Source organism: Physeter macrocephalus, chromosome 3 (genome assembly GCF_002837175.3).
Source record: "Physeter macrocephalus isolate SW-GA chromosome 3, ASM283717v5, whole genome shotgun sequence".
Taxonomy (NCBI): Eukaryota; Metazoa; Chordata; class Mammalia; order Artiodactyla; family Physeteridae; genus Physeter; species Physeter macrocephalus.
In genome coordinates, this window is record NC_041216.1 from 9,933,181 (window position 1) to 9,960,808 (window position 27,628).

A 27,628-nucleotide genomic window follows, 5' to 3' on the forward strand; every position below is an offset into this window, starting at 1 on the left:
GGAGAGGCCACAGCAGTGAGAGGCCCGCATACCACACACACACACACAAATAATAATAATACAGGTTTGGCTGTAAACTCCTGCCCCTCCAAAAGAACTTCCTTGATTTTATCCAAGTTAATTGCTCTCTTCATGCTGCTTCAAGAGAAATACAAGTCTTGAGTTGATAATTTGCATTTCAGAGATTTCCATACAGTCTGCCCCTTTTCCCAACAAGTTCCCTTTTTCACACAACGACACCCTCTTGGTCATTCTTCTAGAGACCCAAAGTCCACTAACAGCACCTCTTGTCCCAGGTGCAGGACAACGTGCTAAGTCTGGTTGAAGTGCCCAAGAGATAAGAATCTTCCAAGATGGCTGTTGTCCAGACTCATCATCCTCATTGTAGTAAAGCACAGGCCAGGAAGACAAGGAGCAGGTGCATCTGTGAAAGTAAAAAGAAAGCCATCTGGTCCTCAGGGAAAGGATGTTTTCAATTCTTCCTCTGGGCCCAGGGCTAAAGTGACAGAGAAGTTTGGCACTGGAAGCTCCTTAAATACTGAGAGTTGGGGATATTAGAGGCATGAGAGACTGACTCACACAGTCACAGAGTAAATTACTGCCAGATTTGGAATCTCAGATCAGGTTTCATGAATCTTTTAATTTTTCTGCTATACTATGTATGAGCTTTGATTTCTAAGGCCATTATTCTAGACAGAGCCAAAACCCCAAGTAGCACTAACTTAGCTCAATTCTGACAAAATTATAAGATCAGATAAAATTAAATATGTTGTGATTTTGATGGCATGCCTCCTCTCTCCTTTCATTACAAATCCTAGTCAGATTCCTTAGTCCCTCTTACTTAAACTAGATTGGCAAAACTAGAGAGTTTTTTGGAACAGGGAATGTGTACCCGGGAGCATAACAAACGCCAAGGATATTGCTTGGTGATTATGCAGAATAGGTAATTTCTTTATCCAGTAAGAATACTCTGCTCCCCAACTTATAACCATGCAACATTCACTGGGATTTCTGAAGAGCCACTGGAACTGATACCCCTTCCTTCCTCTGAAGCACGTTTCTAATAGTGACTATAATGCAGAAAGGGGTAAATAAAGCTTTAATAGGAAAACTGCACAGCTGCCTCTAGAGGGCAAACAAGGCTCATTTTAATCTCCAGCTTCTCTATCTGGCTGACTCAGCTAATTCTTCAGTCTGACTACACAGTCCAAATCAAGCTTGGCTTTGCTTCCTGTCATACTAGGAGTCATTGGTTTACAGATGACTTCACTGCAGTCTGGTTAGAATACCATCCTTCTTCCCTGGGATTAGGAAAGCTTAGATCTAGAGACTGTTAAAGATGTAGTGGTCTGTTTCAAACACTTGGCTCTGGAGAACTATCCAAGCCAAGGAAAATGAGAGGAGTTGAATTACGACAGAAATCTTTATTAAAATGTGTCCTTCAGTAATATGTTAGCATACATACAATATACACACATACATCATCTGTACACTCTTTGACACACCTCACAGATTGCCACCATCAGTTTAACCAATAAATTAAAACTAAAAAAGGGTGGGGGGGCAAAGGGGATGGGGGGTGGAACTAAGGGCAAAGTTTCCATGTTTCCTCTGTAAGAAATTGCAAATTTCTCAGAATTTCCCTGGGGAAAACCTGTGACCAGAGAATCTTTGAAATAAAATACGTAAATCCCTGCCCCCCCCAAAAGATTCCAAAAGATGCAGTTACAAGTGTGCTTCTCATAACAGGAGCATTTATTCCACTTCATACTCTGGCTTCTGCATCTTCTGGCTTCAAGACAGTCGTCCCCTCAGCTGGGGCAGAGAGGTTCATATGGGCACTTGGGCTCGGTGCACCTGGGGCTCTGGGTGTTGAGGGGCAGGCTGCAGCCTGGGAGTGAGGGGAGCCACACTCATCCGAGGTGATGTCTGGCACATCGTCGGACTGCGTATCAGAGCTCTCCAGGTCACTGCGGATGCTCTCGGGCTGGGCCAGGCTGATGTCCCAAGGTCTGCTGGCCTGGCAGTCTTTCTGTTCACAGCTTTGGTGTTTGCAGGGGGGATCCTCTTCATTGCTGCCACTGCCACCACCACCTTCTTCTTCATTCTCCACCATCTGTGCGTGAACATGGAGTGAGTCCTCCGTGCTGCTTCCACTCACCAGCTGATAGTGGCTTGGTTTGGCTTCAATGTCCACTTGGATTTCCATATTGTTGCATTCTCTGTGGAGACAAAATCCACTTTGCTGAATCATGCATGGGTCATGCTATACCTGTTGGTAAAAGCAGTTTGTGGGTTCAGGATTAGAAAGTCCGAAAATATAGGTAAATAGTAGAATAGAGCTCACTTTTAGAGAAAATAAAATTTAACCTAACTCAAAAATAAGATGGGGAAGAACAATTAGATCTTTTTGTTGATTTAAAATATGCACACAAACACAAACATCTCTGCCAATTTCTATATTTCTTTATTTTTTAATTTTCATTGGAGTATAGTTGATTTACAATGTTGTGTTAGTTTCTGCTGTACAGCAAAATGAATCAGTTATACATATGTATACATATATCCACTCTTTTTTAGATTCTTTTCCCATATAGGTCATTACAGAGTATTGAGAAGAGTTCCCTGTGCTATACAGTAGGTCCTTATTAGTTATTCTGCCAATTTCTTTAAACAACTAAAAATTACCTTCCAAAATTCAACTAAGGTTCAGAGCCTCACACTATCTTACTCAAAATATGAAAGTGAAAGAAGAGTCACAGCTTTTTACTTCTCTGCCACAATTAGAAGAAACCAGAATCTCTCCAGTAGGGAGTGCTGCAGTCACACCATACCAGATACACTAGCTTCTCAAATATAAAGAAAAATAGGCTACAGGAGCCACATCAAGCAAAGAGCAACATGAGAGCAGAAACCACAGAGCCACATACATACATCAATGGACACCAATCTAGCTCTTCAGTTCCATGTGAATAATTACACTGTTGCAATAGCCAAGAAAAGAAAAGGAAAAAAAAAGGAAAAAGAAAAGGAAGAAAGAAAGAACCTCTAAAAAGCAAGTGCTAACAAGAAAAATCAATCAAGAGATGCCAAATACTCCCATACCAAGAACTTGCTCGATGAATTCACAGGGTACACACACTATGTATCACACTAGATGGTACACAAAGCCCTAACATGAGGCATTGAGCTTCTAAGGCCAAAACCCAACCAAAAAAGTGCAACCTCTCCTAGGCTTCTGACTGTTCACATACCTGTCCTGTGGGTTGTAGGAACTGATTATGGAACCGGCCATAGCACGAGTGCTTGCGTTGTCACTAATTGCACCAAGACTGGCTGTGTCTTTGGGGAAAATTTCCTTTTGGACATCGGCTTGGACTTCTAACCTGTGTAAAGAGGGGACGTTTAAGTTAATGCGAGACCTGGGTATTCCGAGACAGTCTGCTTCCTGGCACATACCTCTTCCGTTATTCTCTTGCAAATTGAGTTGATCTGATCTTCTCCAAATGTCAAATAGCTCAAACAGATGCCCACACATCTTCTCTCTTAAATTTATCTATTGAAATCGTCCCCTCCTTTCCATCCCCACTGCTACTGTTTAACTTCAGGCCCTCAACAGCTCCCGAGTGGGTAACTGCAATTGGGCTCTCTTTCCAGTAGCCCTAAGTCCAAGTCAAACAACTTCCAGATCAGTGCCAACGTGGACAAAAACCTGATCACTCTAACAGCCCTCTCTTGGCTCCCTCTTGCCAACAGGCATTTAAGGTCTACTGATTTGCCTCCAAGCTCTCTCTCCAGTTCCATCTCTCACCATAGGTCCTAAATCATAATCACACTGAATTTTTTTCTTTCCTTACGCACCTATACACATTTTATACCTCTATGACTTTGCATATGCTAGTCCCTCTCTCTGGAAGTTTCCTTTCTCTATGTGACAAACTCATACTCAGTCCTTAACAACAAAGGAAGTATCATCTCCCTTCATTCTTCTATCAAACCAGTCACTTCCTGCTAAGTGCTCCCACAGCACCTACCTATTTATTAAATCAATTTATGCATCTCTTTCGCAGTCGTCTGTGAGCTCCAAAAAAGGAGAAACCACACCTCATTCACACTTTACCCTCCGTGTCTTGCACATACTAGGAACTTAAACATTTAGCAATCAAATTACCCCCAGCCTATGAGCTTAAAGGACATAATAAGAGTCAACCTCCGACAAGAGCAGCAAACTTTCCCAATGGTGTCTCAGAGGACCCATAGCTTTTCCTTTCTTGACTCCAATATCATTTGGTTGCACACTTAAGTATTTCCTCATAATGGGTTTCACAGTCAAACCCATCTGACTCATTCACTTCCTATAAAAGGCTTTCACAGAACTGGAACAGCTGGACTGGCTAAGTTGCAGTTTCATCAAGTCAGTCTCCAATTATGTCTGCTTATTTACAGGGGTGTTGGTTTTAAGAAAGCACAGCAGTGAATTCTCCAGCATGTGCGGGCGGGATCCCCTAACAAGAGACAACCAGAGTCATGAAACGAAGACAGGTCAGCAGTAGCCGGCAGCTGCACATTCAATCAACCTCCATCCTGCTGCCTGAGTCTTTGCTCTGCTGCTCCAGCCTTAGATGCCCTTCAAAAATGTGCCATGGCTCAGGAAAATGAGGCAGTGCAATGGAAAGTACATTGAGTCAGAGACCTGGGTCCTAGTTTCAGCTCTGCCATAGAATCACAGTTAGAATTGGAAGAGGCCTTTCACAAAGGCCATCTATCACCTTAGGTAGTTCGCAGATGCTAGTCTGTGCAATGGCTATGCTAAAATCACCTGGGGAACCTTTTCAAAACACAGATCCCTAGGAGATTAGGAGAGAATCTGGGAGATCTTAATTTATTAATTCTGGGATAGGGTGCTGACATCTATTTTTATTTTATTTATTTATTTATTTTTTTTGCAGTACGCGGGCCTCTCACTGTTGTGGCCTCTCCCGTTGCGGAGCACAGGCTCCGGACGCGCAGGCTCAGTGGCCATGGCTCATGGGCCCAGCCGCTCCGCGGCATGTGGGATCTTCCCGGACCGGGGCACGAACCCGTATCCCCTGCATCAGCAGGCGGACTCTCAACCACTGTGCCACCAGGGAAGCCCTGACATCTATTTTTAAAAGGCTCCCAGGTAACTGACAAGCACTCAGGTGTGGGATCCAGTCCATCTGCCATCTGTTGCTTGACTCCTTCTAATAGCCAAATGGCCCTCTGGTCTCACTTTAAACACTTCCAGGGATAGACAGGTCAGTATCTACTAACGTAATCCATCCCTTCTTTGGACTTTATATAGATTTTCCTATAGTCTCTATAACGAAACAAAATTAGTTTCCCTCTAGCTTCTGCCAGATGGTCTTAATCTATCTCTTGGCATGAGGCAGAACTCTTAATCCTTTTTTCCAGTTCAAGGCCCTTCAGATATCTGAAGGCAAGCATCTCCCCTACCTCCCTACCTTGTTTTGTACCACTTTTACCCCTCCCCAGGGCTCTCTTTTCCAGTGCGTTCAAATAACTGCTTCTCATGTAACATCTGCTATGCTCCTCTGAATATGTTGTTTTTTCTAACTGGTAAAGCAACCAACCAAGTCATAACCTTTTTAGTCATAAAGCTTTACATAGTCTCAACACAAGTTTATAGAATTGATTTACCTTATCTATCAAATGGGAATCAGAATAGGAAGGTTTTAAGGATCACAGCACCAATAAGCCAACAAGATACAGTATAAATGCTGTTCAACCAAAAGCCAGTGATAAGCCTAATGGAGGACACGGTCTTGGGAATTCTACAAAAATGCATGCTTCCCCTTCCTGATGGAGGCAGTCTAACGTAGTATAGGGAGGATCTGAAGTCAAGATTATCCTTTATTGGGACTTCCCTAGTGGTCCAGTGGCTAAGACTCTGTGCTCCTAATGCAGGGGGCCCAGGTTCGATCCCTGGTCAGGGAACTAGATCCCACATGCATGCCACAACTAAGTTCACATGCTGCAGCTAAAGATCCCGTGTGCTGCAGCTAAGACCTGGCACAGCCAAATTAAATAAGTAAATAAATAGTAAAACAAACAAACAAACAGAGAGAGAGATTGGCCAGGAACACAGGATTATTGTGTTAAAAAAATTATTCTTTATATGGAGCCACTATGGTGCAGTGGGAAGAAACAGAACTTTTAAGTTGCTTAACCTTTCTAACTTATTTTCTAATTGTAAAAGTTAAAACAAAACAAAACAAAAAAACACCATTGATGATTAAATCAAAATGAGATGCTATATGAGACATACCTGGCACAGAGAAATGGCTCAATATGATATGTTACTTCTTATAATTCCAACTGGTTCTGTCAGAAATTGCTTACCTGCTGTATTTTCCCTTGCCACTGGAAAGAATGCCACCACTCAGTGTGCCTCCTGAGAGGGCTGCAAAGCTGGCTGTTTCGCTGTATGGACCTTGCATAACACTGAGTCCATCTGTAGGGCTTCCACTGGTGCTCAATACGCTAGTTAGACCTTCAATGCTACTTTCCCCAATGCTGGGATTCTTGAGGGCTCGCCAGGCATCTGCCACTGGGGATGGAACCAAACATCTCAATTGATGATAGCACAGCATCAAAACAGAGTCTGGCATTTTCCTGCAATGACTCTTCAGAGTAGAGAATATTCACGTAGAAAAATACTCATTTATTCACTTAATGAATAGCTACTACAGGCAGCCACCACATATCCGGTGTTTTAACATATGCTCACATGTAATCTTCCCAATAACTAGGAACTAATAGCCCCAATTTTAGGTGAGGAAACGAAAGCTTAGAACTAAATGCCTTGTCTGTGGCTAGTCACACAAAACTACAATCTGATTCTAAGTCTCCTATTCTTCCCAGTACACTATAGATGTCATCTAATTAAACATGAAAATTTCAAAATACACTTAGGTCGTGTGCTGACTCTAGTAGGAAGTCTGAAAGACCTTTGGGGATCTCTGTGTCCCAGGTTAGTTAATATGGTAAAGTGGAAACAACATCAAAGTATAAGTCAGAAGACTTGCTATAGTTCCAGCTCTGCAGAAGCTCTTAAACCCATTTAACAGATGTTGAGACAAAGGCTTAAATAAGTTCCCATTAATTGGGGATAATAACAGCCCTGGCCCTCTCTCTTCAGAGCTGTTGTAAAAGCCAAGTGAAAATAATAACTGTGTAAGTCTTCTGAAAATTATAAAGTACCATGCAGATATAAGACTTTATTATAATTATAATTATGTAATTTACTATTACCAGCATACTTAGAGTTACTTGGAGTCCTACTAGTTTGTACCTGCCACACAGAGGCAAGTACCAGGGGAATTAACCTAATAACTCTGGAAAAAAGAAATGAAAAGCTAAAAATACTTTACCTCCTATAAAGCTCATTAGCCAACATAATCCAATGTCAATCTCTCTGTAAAATGTGCTGAATTTTACTGACTTTTATCTTGTGTTCCATAAATTCAAAGGGAAATTAAAATTCTCCTTTTACCTGTGATTGGGCCATCATCTTCATCAAACTCAATTTTCACTCCCTTTCCATTGGCCGTACTAACTCCACAGCCACCTCCACGACAGAGAGAAATGGGCACAACCCCATAAACATAAGCCAGCATAATAGGGACACCAATACCTGGGGAAGATAAGGAAACATGTCAGCAGGCCATCAGGTTGCAGCTGCCCTGAATTCTCCTTCCCAGGGCTGAACACAGACAACCCACTTTATAAAGGGCCAAGGAAAGACAGAAGATAGCTATGCTAAAGAGGTAGCCTGGTCCAACAGAATGATGACTGGACTTGGAATCAGAAAGGCCTGGATTAGAATCCTGTCTCCAATTTACCAGCTGTTATAACGTTGGACATATCTTCATAGGGTTGCCAATGATCAACGTATGTACAGTGCTCAGCACAGTAAATATATGTTGCTTTCATTTCCCCCCTTCCATTCACTGCTGAAGTGCTAATCCAAGAACCAATCAATAATCAAACATTAAATAAGTGACTCCTAGGGTTTAGGATCCCCCCAAAGTGTTAATTCCAAAATCTTGTTGCTGTGGAAGCAGAATGGCTTAGTTGTTAAAAGCCCAGACTCTGAAGTCAGACTGCCTTAATTCATGTCCCAGCTAAGTGACCTTGGGCAAATTACTGCACCTTTCTGTTAACAACTGGGCTGCTGTGAGGATTAAATAAATTAATACAGGCAAAACACTCAGACCTGCTCCTGGCACATGGAGAGTCTCAGAAAATATTATATTATTATTATTCTAAAACAGACCCTCATGCCTCCCAAAATACTGTGAGGCATTAAGCAAATCAAAAGTAATTTTGTTTTGTGGGTTCTGTGGCAAGTGGAGAAGAAAGAGGAAAGGTGAAAAACTAGGCCTTAAAGTAATATTTTTTAATTCAATCTTTTTTATGTGCCAGATGGAGTTCTAGGCACTAACTTACGAATGAAAGATCCCAAACTCTGATACTTTAGTGTGGCTGATAATAATAATAGTGCCTAATGAACTCCCAAGGTGGGTCTGACATAAAATGTAGGAGCTTCCAGGGTGAAACATCCGGCCAGCTGGCTAAACTGCGAGGCCAGAAAGCCGATGGGAGTGGGTCATGTAAGGGGAGGAGTCATGGTCCTGGCTAGCTTCTTACCAACACTAACTGCAGCAATAACTGGGGATGCAATAACCGACAAAGTCACTCCTCCTGTGATAGCCAAATTCCTCTTATGTTTGGAGGTTTTCCTTCCCTCATACCTGCTATGAATCTAAGAATAAGAAAGAAAATCCAGGTCAGCAGGTTAGGACATCAATCTTTTTGCTAGGGAGAAAAAGGATAAGTGAATATTCCCTTATAAGTTATCTATATTAAAACATATTCCCCCATGTCAACGAGACATCTTTCTCACACTTTAATCTAATTCATACCAGGATGATATAAACTAATACAGAAAAAGTTAATATAAGAAGAGACAAAGTAACTCAGGGGAGTGAAGTAAGCATTTTACCTTTAAGTCACTGAGACAAACCAGGCCCAGGATGTTAATAAGAACTTTCAGATCTCTTGGGGATTTATGAAAGTCCATTTAAGAAATTATTTTTATTTAAGAACCAGCTGGTTTTCAGGCAGCTCTGAAACATAAGCTCCTCCCCATTTCCTTCAAACTTTTACCAACAAACCTGAAGATGGAACATGCACAGAACTCAACATATCTTACCTTCCTGCCAACATAAACAGGAATGCCAATGACCATGGCAGGAATGGCAATGCCAGCAATGAGGGATATCCCCACCGGAGCACCAATCAATGTGCCCAGCTGCCAAAGAATTTTCTTCTTACGGCTCCATGGTTTCTTGCCCCAGAATGTACAGCCAGAGGGGCTACAGAGGAAACATGCTGAAGTTAATGTCAATATTACAAATGCAGCTATTGTCATCAGAGAGCTTGATAAGAGCAAGAGCCTTCTTTTCTATAGGTGTGATTAACAGTTACAAGAGGTTACAAGAAATGAATTTATTACATGAGGGGGAGCAAAGGACAAGGCCAGACTATTAGAGTTCTGGCTCTTTATTTTTTTTTCCTTTTTTCGTAAAGGCAGGCCTCCAGACTTGAAACCTCTTTTCCATTCTTTTCTGCTGCACTCTGTCCTCTCTAACCCACCAAACTGAACCTACTTCTTTGAGTGATACTACGTGGGGTCCTGCATAGTCTATGCACTTGACATCTCATCCAGACATACCGTGTCCTGCAGCTAATGAACTCTCTCTGATTTGCATAGTTTTCTTGGCATATGTAGATACTGCAAACCATTTTCCTGGGATAGGATATAAAAAGACTTCATCATACCCTTTATGACAGTTTCATACTCTGAGTGTGGCTATTTTTACACTCAGCCCTTCTGAGTTCAACCACTTTTGTCCACTCCCTTTGTACTGTCTTCTCTACTAGATAGAGTAAGTAATTTTGAAAGTAGGGAACATGTCTTACGCACCCCTGTGTCCCCAATAATTGGTATACTGTAAGTAATCAAATGTTTGCTAAATTGGAAATGAAAATGTTTCATCCACACAATGAATGTTAAGTTTGTAAATATTAACTCCTTCAGGACAATAGTTTAATGACTACTACATCCAAGGAACTATCAAAAGGTAATACTGGCCTGAAGACTCTTAATATAGTTTAACAAAATTAGACACGTAAATGAGGTAAAAGTCATGATGATGTTTATAGAACATTTAAAGAATGTCAGTAAAGAAGAATGAAGCAGAAAAAACTGCAGGAAGGCATCAGAGATGGAATGGCATTTAAAGTGGTCCTTGAAGGCTGAATAAGAACTGAACAGTTGAGATAAAAGGGGGTTGCTGGGGGGTGAGGTGATTAGAAAGCATTCCAGGTGGAGGAAAGAACATGAAGAAGTATGGAGGTAAGATAACACAGAAGAGACACAGATAATCTGGGACACAGCATTTATGAAAGCAAAATGGAAAAAGGTATACTGGGGCCAGACTGCAGAAAACCTTAAAAGCCATGCTAGGGAAACTGAACTCTATCTGGAAGGTAATGGAAAACAGTCACTGGAAGTTGCTGAGCTGGAGAAAAACATGATTGGAAGGGTGTTTCAGAGGAACTTTTTACAGCTTCCTTATGCTGTAATGAGAGGACAGACAACGATGTTTCTTTGACATCCTTTTCCCTAAATCAGTAAGAGAACAAGACTATAAAAACAATAGACACTTTCTCATCTCACCTGAGGTAATGCAAGTCTGAGATCTCCTTCATACAAAGCCAACAGAATTCACAGCCACACACTGCACAGGTCATATGATTACAGCTTCCATCATTCATCTTGATAATGTAAGCACTGCATCGTGGGCATGGCTTGATGTCATCTGCTAAGTGGGGGATAAAGAATGGGTAGAAAAATATCCCTAGTTAAACCTCGTTTGATTTTTATTATTCCTAGGAGTATGCACAAGAAATGAAGAGGCAGTCAAGAATTCTTGACTGAGGATTCCAAATTGTGCAACCCACTTCACTGGAAGGCTGGCTATGTCTAGATCTCAGGAAATTTCATAAAATGGATCCTGTCTCATACTGAGCTGCCTATCCCCCAATCTGGCATCTTACACAGCATTAGAGCCACACTCTGAGCAAGGAGACTTCCCTAGAGAGAAAGATGGTTCCAAGAAAAATGGAATTTCAGCAGCCAATAGGCTGGCAGAATTAAAAGCACAGTCCTACAGGAAGAATAGTCTGCAACCTGCATTTGGCTTTAAGTCTTGAAAAATTTTAGTTCAGGAAACTCATTTCTCAGGTACAAGTATCACTGTGATTTGCTGTTAACATAATCCACAGTCCCTTCCCATGATACTTTAAAATTCAAAACCTACAAACAATTGAGTATGCTGTGTTGCATACACCTGGTAATTTTCACAGCAAGCTAGGAACTATCCTATTACAAAGAGAATTTAGGAGATTATACTGTGCCAGGAAAAAGTGAATGGTAAAATCTTTCCTACTAGTTTCTCTCAAACGACATCAGTGAAATAAAGCACACTTATAAAAGGTAATAAACACACTGACATTTTAAAAGAGGTTCACTCTGACATGTCAAGGTTGGAACTGAATGTGTGATATTCCTCCTTTTAAGGTTAATCATTAATCCATACTAATATTATTTCCTTTCCTTAAATCTGTACCCTACTTCCAAAACCAGTGATGTACTTAAAGCTAGTAGGAAAACAGTACAGTTTTAATACTAAACGTCTTTCTGCTCACAGTGAAAGTTCTGAAAAAGCCCCTAGCTAAAGGACCCAACTGCTCTCCAATCTGAGACATATTACTAAGAAGAAAGAAAGTACAGAATTCAGTTTTGCTTTATTCCAATTTCACCTGGGTTGGACAACCTATAAATGGTCAGAGAGAGAAGCTACATACCAAATACAGTGTTGAAAGTATTACCAAATAGTTTCTGCACTTGGGACCTCCCTGGTGGTGCAGTGGTTAAGAATCCGCCTGCCAGTGCAGGGGATACAGGTTCAAGCCCTGGTCCGGGAAGATCCGACATGCCACGGAGCAACTAAGCCCGTGTGCCACAACTACTGAGCCTGCGCTCTAGAACCCGTGAGCCACAACTACTGAGCCCGTGTGCCATAACTACTGAAGCCCACGTGCCAAGAGCCTGTGCTCCACAACAAGAGAAGCCACCGAAATGAGAAGGCCGTACACCACAATGAAGAGTAGCCCCCGCTCGCCGCAACTAGAGGAAGCCCGAGTGCAGCAACGAAGACTCAATGCAGCCAAAAATAAATAATATAAATAAAAATAAATTTATAAAAACAAACAAACAAAAAACAAATAGTCTCTGCTCTCTAATCCTTGAGTTATACAGTAAGGTAAACTCTCCCAGCTTTGAGCTCACATTATGAAATATCAATAAAGAGACAAATGAGACAATGCCAACTCATACCTGGTCCAGATTCTTGCCCATAACTGAGACCTGAAGTGTGCTTGGTCCGAACTCGCAATGTCTGCGCCCTCTGCTGACGGGCCATATCGCATGTCTGATTTGGATGCCATATTTGCTTGCAGTGGTAACAGAACTCAGTCTGGCAGCCTTCCCTCTCACAGGTCAGCTTTGGGCAGCTGGCACAGCCATAGGCAATAACAGCATACCTGGGTAAGGAAACAGGAAGAGATATAAGTTAAGACATGCATCAGTCTCAGTGGGGTAACACTGTGTGGTACCCCCACCACTTCATACGATGCAGAGGAAAGAACACACATATAACAAATAACACATGCACGAGCACACCTAACAAACTGTAAAACATTCTGTGTGAGAAAGTAAATTGTTTCTTGAGATTCTAAAAACACATATCGGGGGCTTCCCTGGTGGCGCAGTGGTTGAGAGTCCGCCTGCCGATGCAGGGGATACGGGTTCATGCCCCAGCCCGGGAAGATCCCACATGCCGTGGAGCGGCTGGGCCCGTGAGCCATGGCCGCTGAGCCTGTGCGTCCGGAGCCTGTGCTCCGCAACAGGAGAGGCCACAACAGTGAGAGGCCCGCGTACCGCAAAAACAAACAAACAAACAAACAAATAAAAACACATACCATTTATCTCCTGAAAAAGTAGGGGAAAATATCATACTTAGCCTGAATTTTTTTTTTTTTTTTTTGGCTGCACTGCATGGCATGAAGGATCTTAGTTTCCCGATCAGGGTTCAAACCTGTGCCCCCTGCAGTGGAAGTGTGGAGTCTTAACCACTGGACTTCGAGGGAAGTCCAGCCTGAATTTCTAGCATGTATTCAGTCATAGTTTAAGCTGCTTTAGGAGCAGTTTGTCCCAGCAAGTTTCATAAATAAGGGTACAAAACTATTTCCTTTTGATGATTTGATATATTTAGAGAAATTAGAATTTGCTTAAAGGATAGAACATTTGTAAAATAAAGTACAATAGCAAAAACTAAAGCAAGTATACATTTTTAAAATTGCAGTTTAGTTGATGTACAACATTATATTAAGTTTCAGGTGTACAACACAGTGATTCACAATTTTTAACAGTTATATTCCATTTATAGTTATAAAATATTGGCTATATTCCCTCTGTTGTACTATATATCCTTGTAACTTATTTATTTTATACATAGTAGTTTGTACCTCTTAATCCCCTACCCCTATCCTGTCCCTTACTCCTTCCCTCGCCCCACTGGTAACCACTAATTTGTTCTCTATTTATGTGTGTCTGTTTCTTTTTTATTATATTCACTAGTTTGTTTTATTTTTTAGATTCCACATATAAGTGATATCATCCAGTATCTTTTTTTTCTCTGTCTGACTTATTTCACTGAGCATAATACCCTCCAGGTTCATCCATGTTGTTGCAAATGGCAAAATATCATTTTTTTATGGCTGAGTAGTATTCCATTGTGTATATATACCATATCTTTTTAATCCATTCATCTGTTGATGGACATTTAAGGTTGTTTCCATATCTTGGCAATTGTAAATAATGCTGCCATTGGGGTGCATGTATCTTTTCGAATTTGTGTTGGTCTTTTTTTTCTTTTTTCAGATAAATACCCAGGAGTGGAATTGCTGGGTCATAGGGAAGTTCTATTTTTAATTTTTTGAGAAACCTCCATACTGTTTTTCATAATGGCTGTACCAATTTACATTGCCACCAATGGTGTACGAGGGCTCCCTTTTCTCCACATCCTTGCCAACATTTGTTATTTGTGGACTTTTTGATGATAGCCATTCTGACAGGTGTGAGGTGATGTCTCACTGTGGTTTTAATTTGCATTTCTCTGATGATTAATGATGTTGAGCATCTTTTCATGTGCCTGCTGGCCATCTGTATGTCTTCTTTGGAGAAATGTCTATTCAGGTCATCTGCCCATTTTTCAACTGGATCATATAAAAAATTTTTTTGATGTTGATTTGTATGAGCTGCTTATATATTTTGTTTTTGTTTTATTTTTTACTTAAAAATTTTTTTAACATCTTTAGTGGAGTATAATTGCTTTACAATGTTGTGTTAGTTTCTGCTGTATAACAAAGTAAATCAGTTATATGTATACGTATATCCCCTCCCTCTTGCGCCTCCCTCCCACCCTCCCTATCCCAGCCCTCTAGCTGGTCACAAAGCACTGAGCTCATCTCCCTGTGCTATGCAGCTGCTTCCCACTAGGTATCTATTTTACATTTGGTAGTGTATATATGTCAGTGCTACTCTTTCACTTCATCTCAGCTTACCCTTCCCCCTCCCCATGTCCTCCAGTCCATTCTCTACGTCTGCATCTTTATTCCTGTCCTGCCCCTAGGTTCATCAGAACCAGTTTTTTTGAGATTCTATATATATGTGTTAGCATACGGTAATTTTTTTTCTCTTTCTGACTTACTTCACTCTGTATGACAGACTCTAGGTCCATCCACCTCACTACAAATAACTCAATTTCATTTCTTTTTATGGCTGAGTAACATTCCATTTGTATATATGTGCCACATCTTCTTTATCCATTCATCTGTCGATGGACACTTAAGTTGCTTCCATGTCCTGGCTATTGTAAATAGTGCTGCAATGAATATTGTGGTACATGTCTCTCTCTTTTTTTTTTTTAATTACCCTCTTTTTAAAAAAATTTTAATTTTTTTAACATCTTTATTGGAGTATAATTGCTTTACAATGGTGTGCTAGTTTCTGCTTTATAACCTATGTGGTTGCTTCCCACTAGCTATCTATTTTACATTTGGTAGTATATATAAGTCAATTCCACTCTCTCACTTCGTCCCAGCTTACCCTTCTCCCTCCCTGTGTTCTCAAGTCCATTCTCTACATCTGCATCTTTATTCCTGTCCTGTCCCTAGGTTCTTCATAACCATTTTTTTTTTAGATTCCATATATATGTGTTCGCATACGGTATTTGTTTTTCTCTTTCTGACTTACTTCACTCTGTATGACAGACTCTAGGTACATCCACCTCACTACAAATAACTCAGTTTCGTTTCTTTTTATGGCCGAGTAATATTCCATTGTGTATATATGCCACATCTTTTTAAAAAAATTTTTTTCTTTAATAGATTTTATTTATTTATTTATTTATTTATTTATTTATTTATTTGTTGGCTGCGTTGAGTCTTCCATTGCTGTGCACCGGCTTTCTCTAGTTGCGGCGAGTGGGGGCTACTCTTTGTTGCGGTATGAGGGCTTCCCATTGTGGTGGCTTCTCTTGTTGCGGAGCACAGGCTCTAGGCGTGCAGGCTTCAGTAGCTGTGGCACACGGGCTTCAGTAGTTGTGGCTCACGGGCTCTAGAGTGCAGGCTCAGTAGTTGTGGCACACGGGCTTAGCTGCTCCGTGGCATGTGGGATCTTCCCAGACCAGGGCTCGAACCCGTGGTCCCCTGCATTGGCAGGCGGATTCTTAACCACCGTGCCACCAGGGAAGCCCCTGCCACATCGTCTTTATCCATTCATCTGTCGATGGACACTTAGGTTGCTTCCATGTCCTAGCTATTTTAAATAGTGCTGCAATGAACACTGTGGTACACGTCTCTTTTTGAATTACATTTTTCTCAGGGTATATGCCCAGTAGTGGGATTACTAGGTCATATGGTAGTTCTATTTTTAGTTTTTTTTTTGGCTGCATTGGGTTGTCATTGCTGCGTGCGGGCTTTCTCTAGTTGCGGTGAGCGGGTGCTACTCTTCATTGCAGTGCGCGGGCTTACTGCGGTGGCTTCTCTTGTTGCAGAGAAGCACGCGGGCTTCAGTAGTTGTGGCACGCGGGCTCAGCAGTTGTGGCTCACGGGCTCTAGAGTGCAGGCTCAGTAGTTGTGGCGCGCGGGCTCTGTTGCTCTGCGGCATGTGGGATCTTCCCGGACCAGGGTTCGAACCCGTGTCCCCTGCATTGGCAGGAACCCGTGGTCCCCTGCATTGGCAGGCGGATTCTTAACCACCGTGCCACCAGGGAAGCCCCTGCCACATCGTCTTTATCCATTCATCTGTCGATGGACACTTAGGTTGCTTCCATGTCCTAGCTATTTTAAATAGTGCTGCAATGAACACTGTGGTACACGTCTCTTTTTGAATTACATTTTTCTCAGGGTATATGCCCAGTAGTGGGATTACTAGGTCATATGGTAGTTCTATTTTTAGTTTTTTTTTTGGCTGCATTGGGTTGTCATTGCTGCGTGCGGGCTTTCTCTAGTTGCGGTGAGCGGGTGCTACTCTTCATTGCAGTGCGCGGGCTTACTGCGGTGGCTTCTCTTGTTGCAGAGAAGCACGCGGGCTTCAGTAGTTGTGGCACGCGGGCTCAGCAGTTGTGGCTCACGGGCTCTAGAGTGCAGGCTCAGTAGTTGTGGCGCGCGGGCTCTGTTGCTCTGCGGCATGTGGGATCTTCCCGGACCAGGGTTCGAACCCGTGTCCCCTGCATTGGCAGGCGGACTCTTAACCACTGTGCCACCAGGGAAGCCTTATTTTTAGTTTTTTAAGGAACCTTCATACTGTTCTCCATAGTGGCTGTATCAATTTACATTCCCACCAACAGTGCAAGAGGGTTCCCTTTTCTCCACACCCTCTCCCTTCTTATATATTCTGGATATTAACCCCTTATCAGTCATATCATTAGCAAATATTTTCCCTCATTCAGTAGTTTGTCTTTTTGCTTTGTCAATGGTTTCCTTTGCTGTGCAAAAGCATTTAAGTTTAATTAGGTCCCATTTAGTTTTGCTTTTATTTCCTCTGCTTTAGGAGATAGATCAAAAAAATATTGCTATGATTTATGTCAAAGAGTGTTCTGCGTATGTTTTCTTTTAGGAGTTTTATGATTTCAATACTTTTTTATTTTTAAGTTTCATAGTGAAGCTGGTCTGACGACAGACTGAGATACAATGAACATAGATGGGTTCGTGATCAACTTCTATTGAAAGCTCATTTTATCTTTCCAAAAAAATTTTTTCTCCAATTTGAATGTATACCTTGAAATCTCTTCTTTCTTGACAGGTTCCAGAATCCAAGAATACCACTCATCTATCTTATGAATTAACATAGAATATGGCCATATCTCGCCCCAATCCCTTCTGACACATATTCTTAGTAAAGATGGACAATTCAGAATCTATCAGCACCAGTATCAACTGCTTCTTATAATTCATGTTTATTTACCAAGAATTACTTTCCTACAAACAATCCAATATATTTATAAACTATTAGCCTTTCTGACTAATTCTAAAAATGTCAACTAAATGCACAGACTAACAAGTAGACACTTGTTTAAAATAATTCTTTTTTCTAAAAAAAGTAATTTAAACAAACAAATGAAGAATGGAAGACAGCAGTTGTGAAAGTTCAAACAATTTTTAGACAGGTCAATGATTTCAGGCTTAGGTGTTGCCATCGGGGCTTTGTCACCTATTCCATGTTCTACTCCAATAGTCAAAGACCTCAAACAGCTTAAACAAAAGACTAATAACATTTTCTTAGATTTATTCTATGGTTTGTTTGCTTATTTGATTGTACATTAGATGTTCACGATAGCAACTTAAGTTCTCAGGTTCATCATAGATTCTGCAAGCTGATTTGAGAATGACACTGAAATTACCGATGACAAGGTATCATCTATGTTACATAATACAGGCTGTATTAAAACTCTTCTCAGAAAGAGCTAAGTGAGAAGAGGTCAATGTACGAATGCAAATGATTCATATCCTGTAGGAGTTCTGAGCAAATTTATCCCACCTAGTTGTAAAATAACTACTAAAGATAAAAAGCGTTTCTCCTGAAGAAAGTGACTTGCTTGCTATTTTGTGTTAAATGAGAAAGGTACTGGATGATCTCAGAAAATTATTAAGTCAAATTCTGACAATACATATTAGATAGACTGCCAGTCAGGAAGCCTTGAGCATTTCAGGATCCATTCCTACCTCACATGGTGGGAGTAAATATGTATTAACAGCTTCTTCTTTTTTTTCAAAGAACATTTGATAGTATTGACAATGTCAATTTTGGGTGTGGAATTTGGTTCCAAGGAAGTAAAATAACCCCAAATACTCAGAACCCCCAGCAACCTATTACCATGACACAGAATTACTCAGGGCACGAGACTTGGCATTCCTGTTTTTGGGTGCCTGGTCTGGGCTCCTTGCCCCTGACTCATACTGCATGACACTGAGCTAATTAAAATCTCCAAACCTTAGATTCTATCCCTAAAATGGAAGTATAGGTGCTTGCAGCCTTTGAGTTTTAAAACTAAACATGTTTTAAAACTAAACATGTTTTGGGACTTCCCTGGTGGCGCAGTGGTTAAGAATCCGCCTGCCAATGCAGGGGACACGAGTTTGAGCCCTGGTCCGGGAAGATCCCACATGCCGCAGAGCAACTAAGCCCGTGTGCCACAACTACTGAGCCTGTGCTCTAGAGCCCGTGAGCCACAACTACTGAGCCCGAGTGCCGCAACTACTGAAGCCCGCGCGCCTAGAGCCCGTGCTCCACAACAAGAGAAGCCACTGCAACGAGAAGCCTGTGCACCGCAACAAAGAGTAGCCCCCGCTCGCCGCAACTAGGGAAAGCCCGTGTGCAGCAACGAAGACCCAATGCAGCCAAAAATAAATGAATAAAATAAATAAATAAATAATAAATTTCTATTAAAAAAAAAAACCTAAACATGTTTTAAAACTGCAGTTGAGGACTTCCCTGGTGGTGCAGTGGTTAAGAATCTGCCTGCCAGTGCAGGGGACACGGGTTCGAGCCCTGGTCCGGGACAATCCCACATGCCATGGAGCAACTGAGCCCGCACGCCACAACTACTGAGCCTGCGCTCTAGAGCCTGTGAGCCACAACTACTGAGCCTGTGCGCCACAACTACTGAAGCCCACACGCCGAGAGCCCGTGCTCCGCAACAAGAGAAGCCACCACAATGAGAAGCCCACGCACTGCAACAGAGTATCCCCCGCTCGCCGCAGCTGGAGAGAGTCCGTGTGCAGCAACGAAGACCCAACACAGCCATAAATAAATAAATAAATAAATAAATTTATTAAAAAGCAAACAAACAAACTGCATTTGAGATCTTGCCCCAAAAGTTATGGTATAGATAAACAGCGCGTTTTGTCCTACTTCTTGGCCTTTGCATATTCTATTCTTTTCAGCCTCGAAACGCCCTCTCCTTACTTCTTGTCCTGGCAAATACTTATCCATTTAAGAACCAGTTCAAATGTCATCCTCTCTATAAAATCCACTTAACCTCTCCAGGCAGTTGGCTGCCCACTTTGTGTCTGTGCATAATTACTTTACAATACTTAACACATTATATTGTAATTATCTGTTTCTATGTATGCTTCCCCAACCAGACTAGACAAGGAAAAGTATCAACCATCTTTTAATCTCCAGGGTCTAGCACACTGATTCATGCTTAAAATACCTGTGTTGAATGAATGACAGAGACCCTCTCCTGTTTGGGTGTTTTACTTTCCTCAGGTCATTTAGCTCTTCTCCTGGGCCATTACTATTCCCTAAAGCAATCTTTTAAACTTATCCATGTACCTATTGGCTTTCTTTATGTCAAGTACTATAACTTAATCCTAAAATTAAAATTCTCTTTAAGCCCCTCTGCGGAGCAAACTCCTAAATTCTGAATAGGGCAATCTTCTACCCCAGGCAGTCAAAAAAACCCTTCATTCTTGAGACCAAAACTGCCTTGACTATCTTGTTCCCTCTCTTCCATGTCCTACACTGGAGCCTCTCTCCTACTCTGCTTTCTTAGCTGAACAGAGCATTCAGGTCTGCTAATTAGAAGCTAAATGGAAGGTGTAGGAAATTGCATGATGCTAAGAACACAGAAGCACCCTTTCCTCCCCCCCTTAAGTTCATACAGCTTTTATTAATTTTGTTAATTTCCTATCTTGAGAAACATTATAATGTGTGACAAGCTAGACCACAGCATTACCTTACTCCAGCCCTGGGGGCAAAATTCCCAATAGTATGAATTTGATTATGCTCCAACAAACCCTGGGAGTTAAAGAAATGTGTTCCTATATCATGTCTGTGCTTCACCGTTCCAGGCTATATAATCATTCACAAACAGATCCTGAGCATATATAAGGGTGGAAAACGGGCCAAGTTGTCAAAATGAGCCATACTCTTACTATCTTCCTTTTTACTGTGCTAGTTCAAACCCATGTCATCTCTTGACCAGACAACTGCAAGAGACTGCAGTCTCTTTATTCCCTACTCCAATCCAAATTCCAGTTCCAGAAGTTTATCTATCATGATGTTACTCTTTTGCTTAAAATCCTTCAACAAAAAAGAAAAAAGTCCTTCAAACTTATACTTCTTTGCATGGCATAGATAGACCTATAAATCTGAATCCAATCTACCTTTTCAGATGGATCTCAAGTCACTTCCCAGATCATGCTCTCCATATTGTATATCCAGAGGCTAACCAAACGAGACTCCAGACTTAGTCTTGAATTTTTATACCTCCATGCATTTGCTCATAACATTCTGGTTTAAGACACCTTTCTCTCTACCCTCATCTTTGTTTGTCTGGTATAAATTTCTACTCATATTCTTCAAGCCCTGATCAAATATCACCTCCTCCACGAAGTCTTTATTGACACCATCATGCAAAACCTTTCATCCATCTTCTAAGAACACTTGTATTTTCTTTGGTATATATTACATTGCATTTATAATTATCTTCCTACTTACCTATCTGTCTCCTCTACCAGGCCAAACTCCCTGTCAAGAGGCCCATGTCTAAGTCCTTTTTGTAATACCCAGTACTCACCTAAGTTTCAACACCATAAGATTTTGAAAAGTGTCTGTTTAATGATTACTTGTCTGTCCTCTTCTAGCACACCCTCCTCTTATCTGTTTCTCCTCTCAAAACTGTGGTGTTTGTATTCTTTATCTCCCGTAACAAAAATTTAACTATTCATCCCATTCTTCTGGGACCTAAGTGAAAGATTTTGTTCAGAGTTGCAGAAAAAGTTGGAATATAGATATCCTAGTCTAGAGGAGCTCTCAGTTTACTCAGAGCACAAGATTTAGTGTTAAATAAGAACAGTAATAGAAGGCAGGACAGAATAACTCTTAAAGGAGTTTAGAAAACTGCAAATAGGGAAAGTTTCAGGTATGCTTTAAAGATGTCATCGAAACAAAACAAAACAAAACATGCTTCCTAGTGATCTCAGTTTATTGAAATTATACCAGACTGAAGATTTGCATATTAGCATTAACAAGATTTACAGTGTATATTAGTATTTTTTAAAGGGTCTAAGGAGCTCAGAAATAGAGCTGCTTTATTTTGTTCAATCCAACATTTCCCAAGCTTATTCAATCATAAAACATTTTTCTTTTCAATAGTAATGCCTATACCTTGGGAAATATTGATGTTGGTGAAAAATAGAAAATAAGATCAAAAGATGGTTGGAGACTATAAACGGTCTTAAATCATAAGGATAGATCATATAAAGAATAAGTTCTTAAAGACATAAGAAGTCATCTTGTAGGTCAGGTATGAGCAGTTTTAAGCAGGGCAATGATACAAAATGTTCCACTTTAGAATGAGTACTCTGGCAAATATGAGAAAGACATATTGGGCTGTAGGATGATGTAAATGGCGAGGGGCGTTGTAGGGGGAATAGTTATGAAAATGAAGGTGCAGAGCTAAATTAAGAAAAGAGGTCCAGGGGACTCCCCTGGTGGTCCAGTGGGTAAGACTCCATGCTCCCAATGCAGGGGGCCCGGGTTCGATCCCTGGTGGGGAACTAGATCCCGCATGCATGCCGTAACTAAGAGTTCGCATGCCACAACTAAGAAGTCCACATGTTGCAACTAAGAAGCCTGCATGCTGCAACGAAGATCCCGCGTGCTGCAACTAAGACCCGGAGCAGCCAAAATAAATAAATAAATAAATAAACATTTTTTTTTTAAAAAGCTCCCCATCTCCACCTTTAAAAAATAAATAAATTATATTTTTTTAAAAAAAGAGAGAGAGAGAAGAGGTTCAGGAAGGCTTCAGAAAGGAAAAATCCTCCCTCACTGACTGAGAAATCTGTCTTGCTCAGGGAGCATGCTCTTCCCTCATAAAAGTGTTAAGAGACAAACAGAAGCTTCCTGTTTATGGGATTATCCAGCCCAGTTATCTCGGAAGGCCAATAAGTGATACTACCTTCTGGGGTCAGGTGGGACGGGGGACTCTGCAGGAGACAGAGGCAGTAACAAGAGGCTGGAGTGGTGGACCTGTACAAAGAATTTAGGTCAAGACAGCCTTATCTCCTGTTCATCTGTACAGAAGATCTGCCCCCTGTATGCCAGGAAATATTCTGTCGTCTCCTTTGCTCACCCCTCAGTCTTCTAGAGATTCTGAAGGGGTTTAAAGATAGCCAACAGGGCCCTTGAGAGGAAAACATTACATGTTTACATGATTTGGAGGTTTCTGAAAAGACCTTGTGCTTAAGTAGAGACTCTAAGGGGTAGCATATCAACTGCACCATTTATCAGCTGTGAGAAACTGGGTCCCACACTTAACCTTTTCTGAACTGGCTTCTCTTTTATAAAATGAGTTTACCACCATCTCCCTGTATGAAACTAAAATGAAATTACTTCTGAATGAAGTTACAGTCTGAAGATTATAAAGGACTATAAAAATGTCAGTTATCTGTATTCTGAGTTAATTTTATCTCATTTGAAAGTATGTTTTAAAGATTACACTTGGTGGGAATTCCCTGGGAATCCAGTGATTAAGACTCGGTGGTTTCACTGCCGTAGGCCCGGGTTCCATCCCTGGTCTGGAAACTAAGATCCCACAGTCTCGCACAGCAAAAAAAAAAAAAAAAAAACTGCACTTGGTAATATTGTACTTAATAATATTAATAATAATGTGAATGTTTTCCCACAGAAATCAGTTCCCTTATTTATGAATAAAATAAAATTGTATTTAAGTATGAAAAAAGAAAAATTCAAGATTCTTTTCTCTGTTCCACAAATATTTTATAAACAAATAATGAATCGTTTAACATATAGTGTTCTTATTATCATGAGTAATCACAGTAAAACTAATGATCAGATCACTTATATGCTCCCCTCACCCTGCCAAATACACACATATACACACAGAGAGCAAAAAAGAGCTTGATAAATTTGGCTGGCAGGAACTTAATCTGCAGGCAGTAAAGATGGTCAGGTATGAAAAGAGACAACTGGGGTCTTAGGCTTCTCTTCTAGTTCTCATCCATGATTTTTACCTGACCCAGAAGAATAGAACAGTTTGATTAAAACAAAACAAAACAAAACAAAACCAGCTATTTTTCTCATGACATTAAAAAGAGGTGGTAAAACCACTGGCCACACCCCCACCTATTTGGGAAGTGACAGAAATTTAAAGTTACTCTCTGTTTATCTAACACCTTCAACTGAATTCTCAAAACACTCTGAAAATATCAATTAGGCTTCTCAAGTAAGGAAAGGATTAGGTCTATTTCAGGTAAGAAAAATAAAGTAGGTAATAGGCTGTTAACAATAAGAATCAGAAGAGAAACCAGATTCTAGCATTTTTGGCTCTCTCAACATTGTCCTTAGGCCACAGTTGATGAAATGACCCAAACAGTAGCATCCCCAATAATGCTGATAAGCCTATGCTTTTTTAAAGCTTTTTATTCTTTGAGAGAAAAGAATACTGGCCTTGGTTGGAGTTAAGACCAGTGCTCCAAGCCTGATTCCACCATCCACTAGTTATATGACCCTAAACAAGTCACTCAATTCATTTAAACTTCAGTTTCCTTATCTGTAAAACAAGATCAAATCTATCTTACAATGTTGCAGGGATCAAATTAAATTATGTATGCCTGACACATAGATACTCAGATGCTAGCTTGCTTGCTTTTCCCAGACTTCACCTTCTTTAAACCCAGATAACACATTTAAAGATTATATAATTGTTGTTATATAGATACTCAGATGCTAGCTTGCTTGCTTTTCCCAGACTTCACCTTCTTTAAACCCAGATAACACATTTAAAGATTATATTAAAATTGTTATAGTTTTTTAACTAATTAAAAAAACCTCTGGATGGTAGTAATCCAATACTTAGCTAAAATAAGAAATGGCCTAATTTTTTAATAACTTCCAAATCAGTAATGGTTTAGAGTTGTTATCATCAAGATTGTAAATTAATTCCTGTCCATTTTTATTGATGTGAGCAAAGACAGAGATTGACTTCAGAGAAATAAAAACAAAAAGAGAACTTCTCCAGAAATATAATCAGTGATGCCACATTTCTCAGTTAAAATTCAAGGAAATTCACATCTGAAAAAGGAGTTAATATACTATACCAAAGTTAACCAAGCAGTGTTCTCTTAAGTAAATATTCCTTTGGTTCAGAAAATAGATCAATAATGTCTGTAAAACTTCAATACCATGTAAATTAACCTCTTAAGGCTAGGAAGATCACCAGATCTCCAGATATAAGCAAACTTTTCCAAGAGCCTACCGAGGTTCTTTCTGATACTTATTAACTGAAAGTGAAAGTGACCTAACATAGTTAAATGCCCCAACCTTTGACCACAACACTTCAAAGTAATTTAGAAACCCCAACTCAGTGAGCTTAAATAACACATCCATCTCTAAACAAGTTTGTCAGAACAGCAAAATAGAAGAAAATAACTCATCTTACTCCCCCAGACACTCTAAGTCGGCTTCTTTTGAAGGAGACAAATAGCAGAATCATGGAAATCTTAAAACAGCCTTGATATATAGGCTACAATTAAGAGCCTTTCTTAACTCCTTTGAAAGAAACGAACACTCAGCTTTTTACTAGGAGTCCCTAGCATCTTTTTGTCCTCAAAACATGACACACAAGAATAAAATGATCTGTCCAGGGTCGCAGAGCAAGTAATGCCACAGTCTGACGCCCCTCTTTGCTGCATGCAATCGTTCATGGGATGTACTGACAGTAACACACAATCAGATTTTAAAAGGTAAGGGTTGGGGGTGGGGGGGCGGTGTCCACTGAATGCTCCAGATGGTGAAATCTGGTAGTATTATGTCTCTGCATCTACTGCATATTTTCTCACTGACCTTAAAAAGTCAGCATACATGGTGCATCGCCAAGAACTCAAGATCAGAGGAGCTGGGAAACACATTTTCTCCTACCATGTCAACCTCTGGGCATCCTTTTCAGTGCCCCGTTGCTTCTCTGGACAAAGAAAGGGTCTGACCAGTCTGCACCCTGCCCAAGACAGCAGGTAAGAACCACAGGGGGCCTCCCAATAGCTTGGCACAGAAGACACACCACAATGCCCAGGGTGCCCCCAGAGTGCTGCCTGGGAGCTGTCCTTTCCCGTTAGTGACATTTCAGTCACCTGCATTCCAACTTTCAGCAGTGGTGGGAGGAAAGAACACCCCTTTCCTGAAACGCTGCAAAGTATGCCCCTAGCCAAATGGACACACCCCTCCAAAGCGCTGCCCCCTCAGAATGCTATTCTCATTCCATCCTTTGCCAGATATCCCCTCCCCATCCTCATTAAGACATATCCCCTACCTCTGGACAGAGGGGCATTTACCCGACCAAAAACGGCCTCTCCCTGCCTCCTGACTTGATGGACAGCTCCCTTCTCACCGACTGCTCAGCCCCCCACTTCAAACCCTCGGGCAGTGGTGGGGTGTTGGGTGCGTTTACCCTACTCTTCTGGGCGTGCGGATGGTTAGCGGTTACCGGCTCGCCGCAGTTGCCGCCTGCCCCTCCCTCCCCCCGGTCATCCCTCACCTCTCCCTCCACGCTGGGACACGGACACACACACACACACACACACCTAGCCAAATGGACACACCCCTCCAAAGCGCTGCCCCCTCAGAATGCTATTCTCATTCCATCCTTTGCCAGATATCCCCTCCCCATCCTCATTAAGACATATCCCCTACCTCTGGACAGAGGGGCATTTACCCGACCAAAAACGGCCTCTCCCTGCCTCCTGACTTGATGGACAGCTCCCTTCTCACCGACTGCTCAGCCCCCCACTTCAAACCCTCGGGCAGTGGTGGGGTGTTGGGTGCGTTTACCCTACTCTTCTGGGCGTGCGGATGGTTAGCGGTTACCGGCTCGCCGCAGTTGCCGCCTGCCCCTCCCTCCCCCCGGTCATCCCTCACCTCTCCCTCCACGCTGGGACACGGACACACACACACACACACACACACACACACACACACACACACACACACACGGTGCGCAGAAGACGGCCCCTGGAGCCGGTCACACGCGGTGACCAGCCGCAGGCCCCAGGTCCCCTCCGCCGCGGCCACCGCCCCCGGGCCACGCCCCCGCTCTCACCCGCAGTCCGGGGCCGGGCACCAGCGGCAGTCGGGGTCCGAGGCCAGGTAGCGGCGCAGCATGAACTCCTCGTACTTGTGCATGAGCGGTGGATCGCCGAGCAGCAGCCGGATGTCGTGCGGGTTCAGTCGCTCGCTGCACTCGGGGCAGCTGATGGGGACCCGGCTCTCGCTGATCTCCAGGCGCAGGTAGTGGCGGAGGCAGTCCCGGCACGAGCGGTGCGGACAACTGAGGAGGCGCGGGGCCCGCTCGGGCGGCAGCCGCACCAGGCACAGCGGACACTCCACCTCCTCCGGGCCCGAGCCGCCGCCCTCCGCCGCCTCCTCATCGTCTAACCCGGGCCCCGCCGTCGCCGCGGCCTCCGCCTCGGCCTCGGCGGCCGGCTCGGCGGGCAGCGCCTCAGGCGGCGGGGCCTGGGCCGCGGCAGGGGCCGGGGCGGGCGGCGGCGGCGCGGCCGGGGGTGGCGGCTCGGCCTGCGGCTTGGCCCGGGCGTGGCGACCACGGGCCGAGGCGGAGAAGACGCTGTGGAAGGTGAGGCGCCGGCGCCGGCCGCCGCTGCGGCACTTGGGGTCGGGCGCAGCCGCGTGTAGGGATGTAGACCGCGGCGACTCGGAGTCTTTCTCGGAGCCCATGGCCCCCAGAGGCCGAGGAGCGAGGGGCGCCCAGCGCCGCCACAGCTCACGCCTCAGCGCCCCCTCAGCCGGCGTCCCTACCGCCGCCGCCGCCGCCGCCGACTCAGCTGCCCTCCCAGAGATAGAAACCGA

At 42.5% G+C, this 27,628-nt stretch overlaps 1 protein-coding gene and 1 non-coding gene across 5 annotated transcripts; one reads left to right on the forward strand and one right to left on the reverse strand.

Annotated features, from left to right (window-relative positions):
• RNF19B (ring finger protein 19B) lies at positions 1-27,628 on the reverse strand. Of its 4 annotated transcripts, XM_024125288.3 has the most exons (10): positions 26,865-27,625; positions 12,512-12,717; positions 10,790-10,934; positions 9,260-9,422; positions 8,695-8,809; positions 7,538-7,678; positions 6,385-6,592; positions 3,255-3,386; positions 1,730-2,222; positions 1-424 (listed from the first exon to the last, which is right to left on the reverse strand). In XM_024125288.3, exons 1-9 carry the CDS (start codon positions 27,494-27,496, stop codon positions 1,766-1,768), a joined length of 2,199 nt encoding a protein of 732 aa, XP_023981056.1. In that variant the 5' UTR covers positions 27,497-27,625; the 3' UTR covers positions 1-424; positions 1,730-1,765. The 4 variants fall into 4 exon arrangements, with proteins under 4 accessions (XP_023981056.1, XP_054939096.1, XP_023981057.1 ...); XM_055083121.1 differs by lacking the exon at positions 1-424 and having other exon boundaries at positions 1,410-2,272; positions 26,865-27,626; XM_024125289.3 differs by lacking the exon at positions 1-424 and having other exon boundaries at positions 1,410-2,222; positions 10,790-10,931.
• TRNAR-CCU (transfer RNA arginine (anticodon CCU)) lies at positions 5,907-5,979 on the forward strand. The gene has a single exon. It is a non-coding gene; the product is annotated as a tRNA-Arg (tRNA).

What these genes read in the sequence shown, in the direction of transcription:
- RNF19B (XM_024125288.3), bottom strand. Translation starts at nt 27,496, where the DNA reads ATGGGCTCCGAGAAAGACTCCGAGTCGCCGCGGTCTACATCCCTACAC. An exon ending in CTGTTTATGTTGGCAGGAAG is followed by an intron (nt 8,810 to 9,259) that starts GTAAGATATGTT and finishes TCTTATTCTTAG; the next exon opens with ATTCATAGCAGGTATGAGGG. An exon ending in GGCAAGGGAAAATACAGCAG is followed by an intron (nt 3,387 to 6,384) that starts GTAAGCAATTTC and finishes CTCTTTACACAG; the next exon opens with GTTAGAAGTCCAAGCCGATG.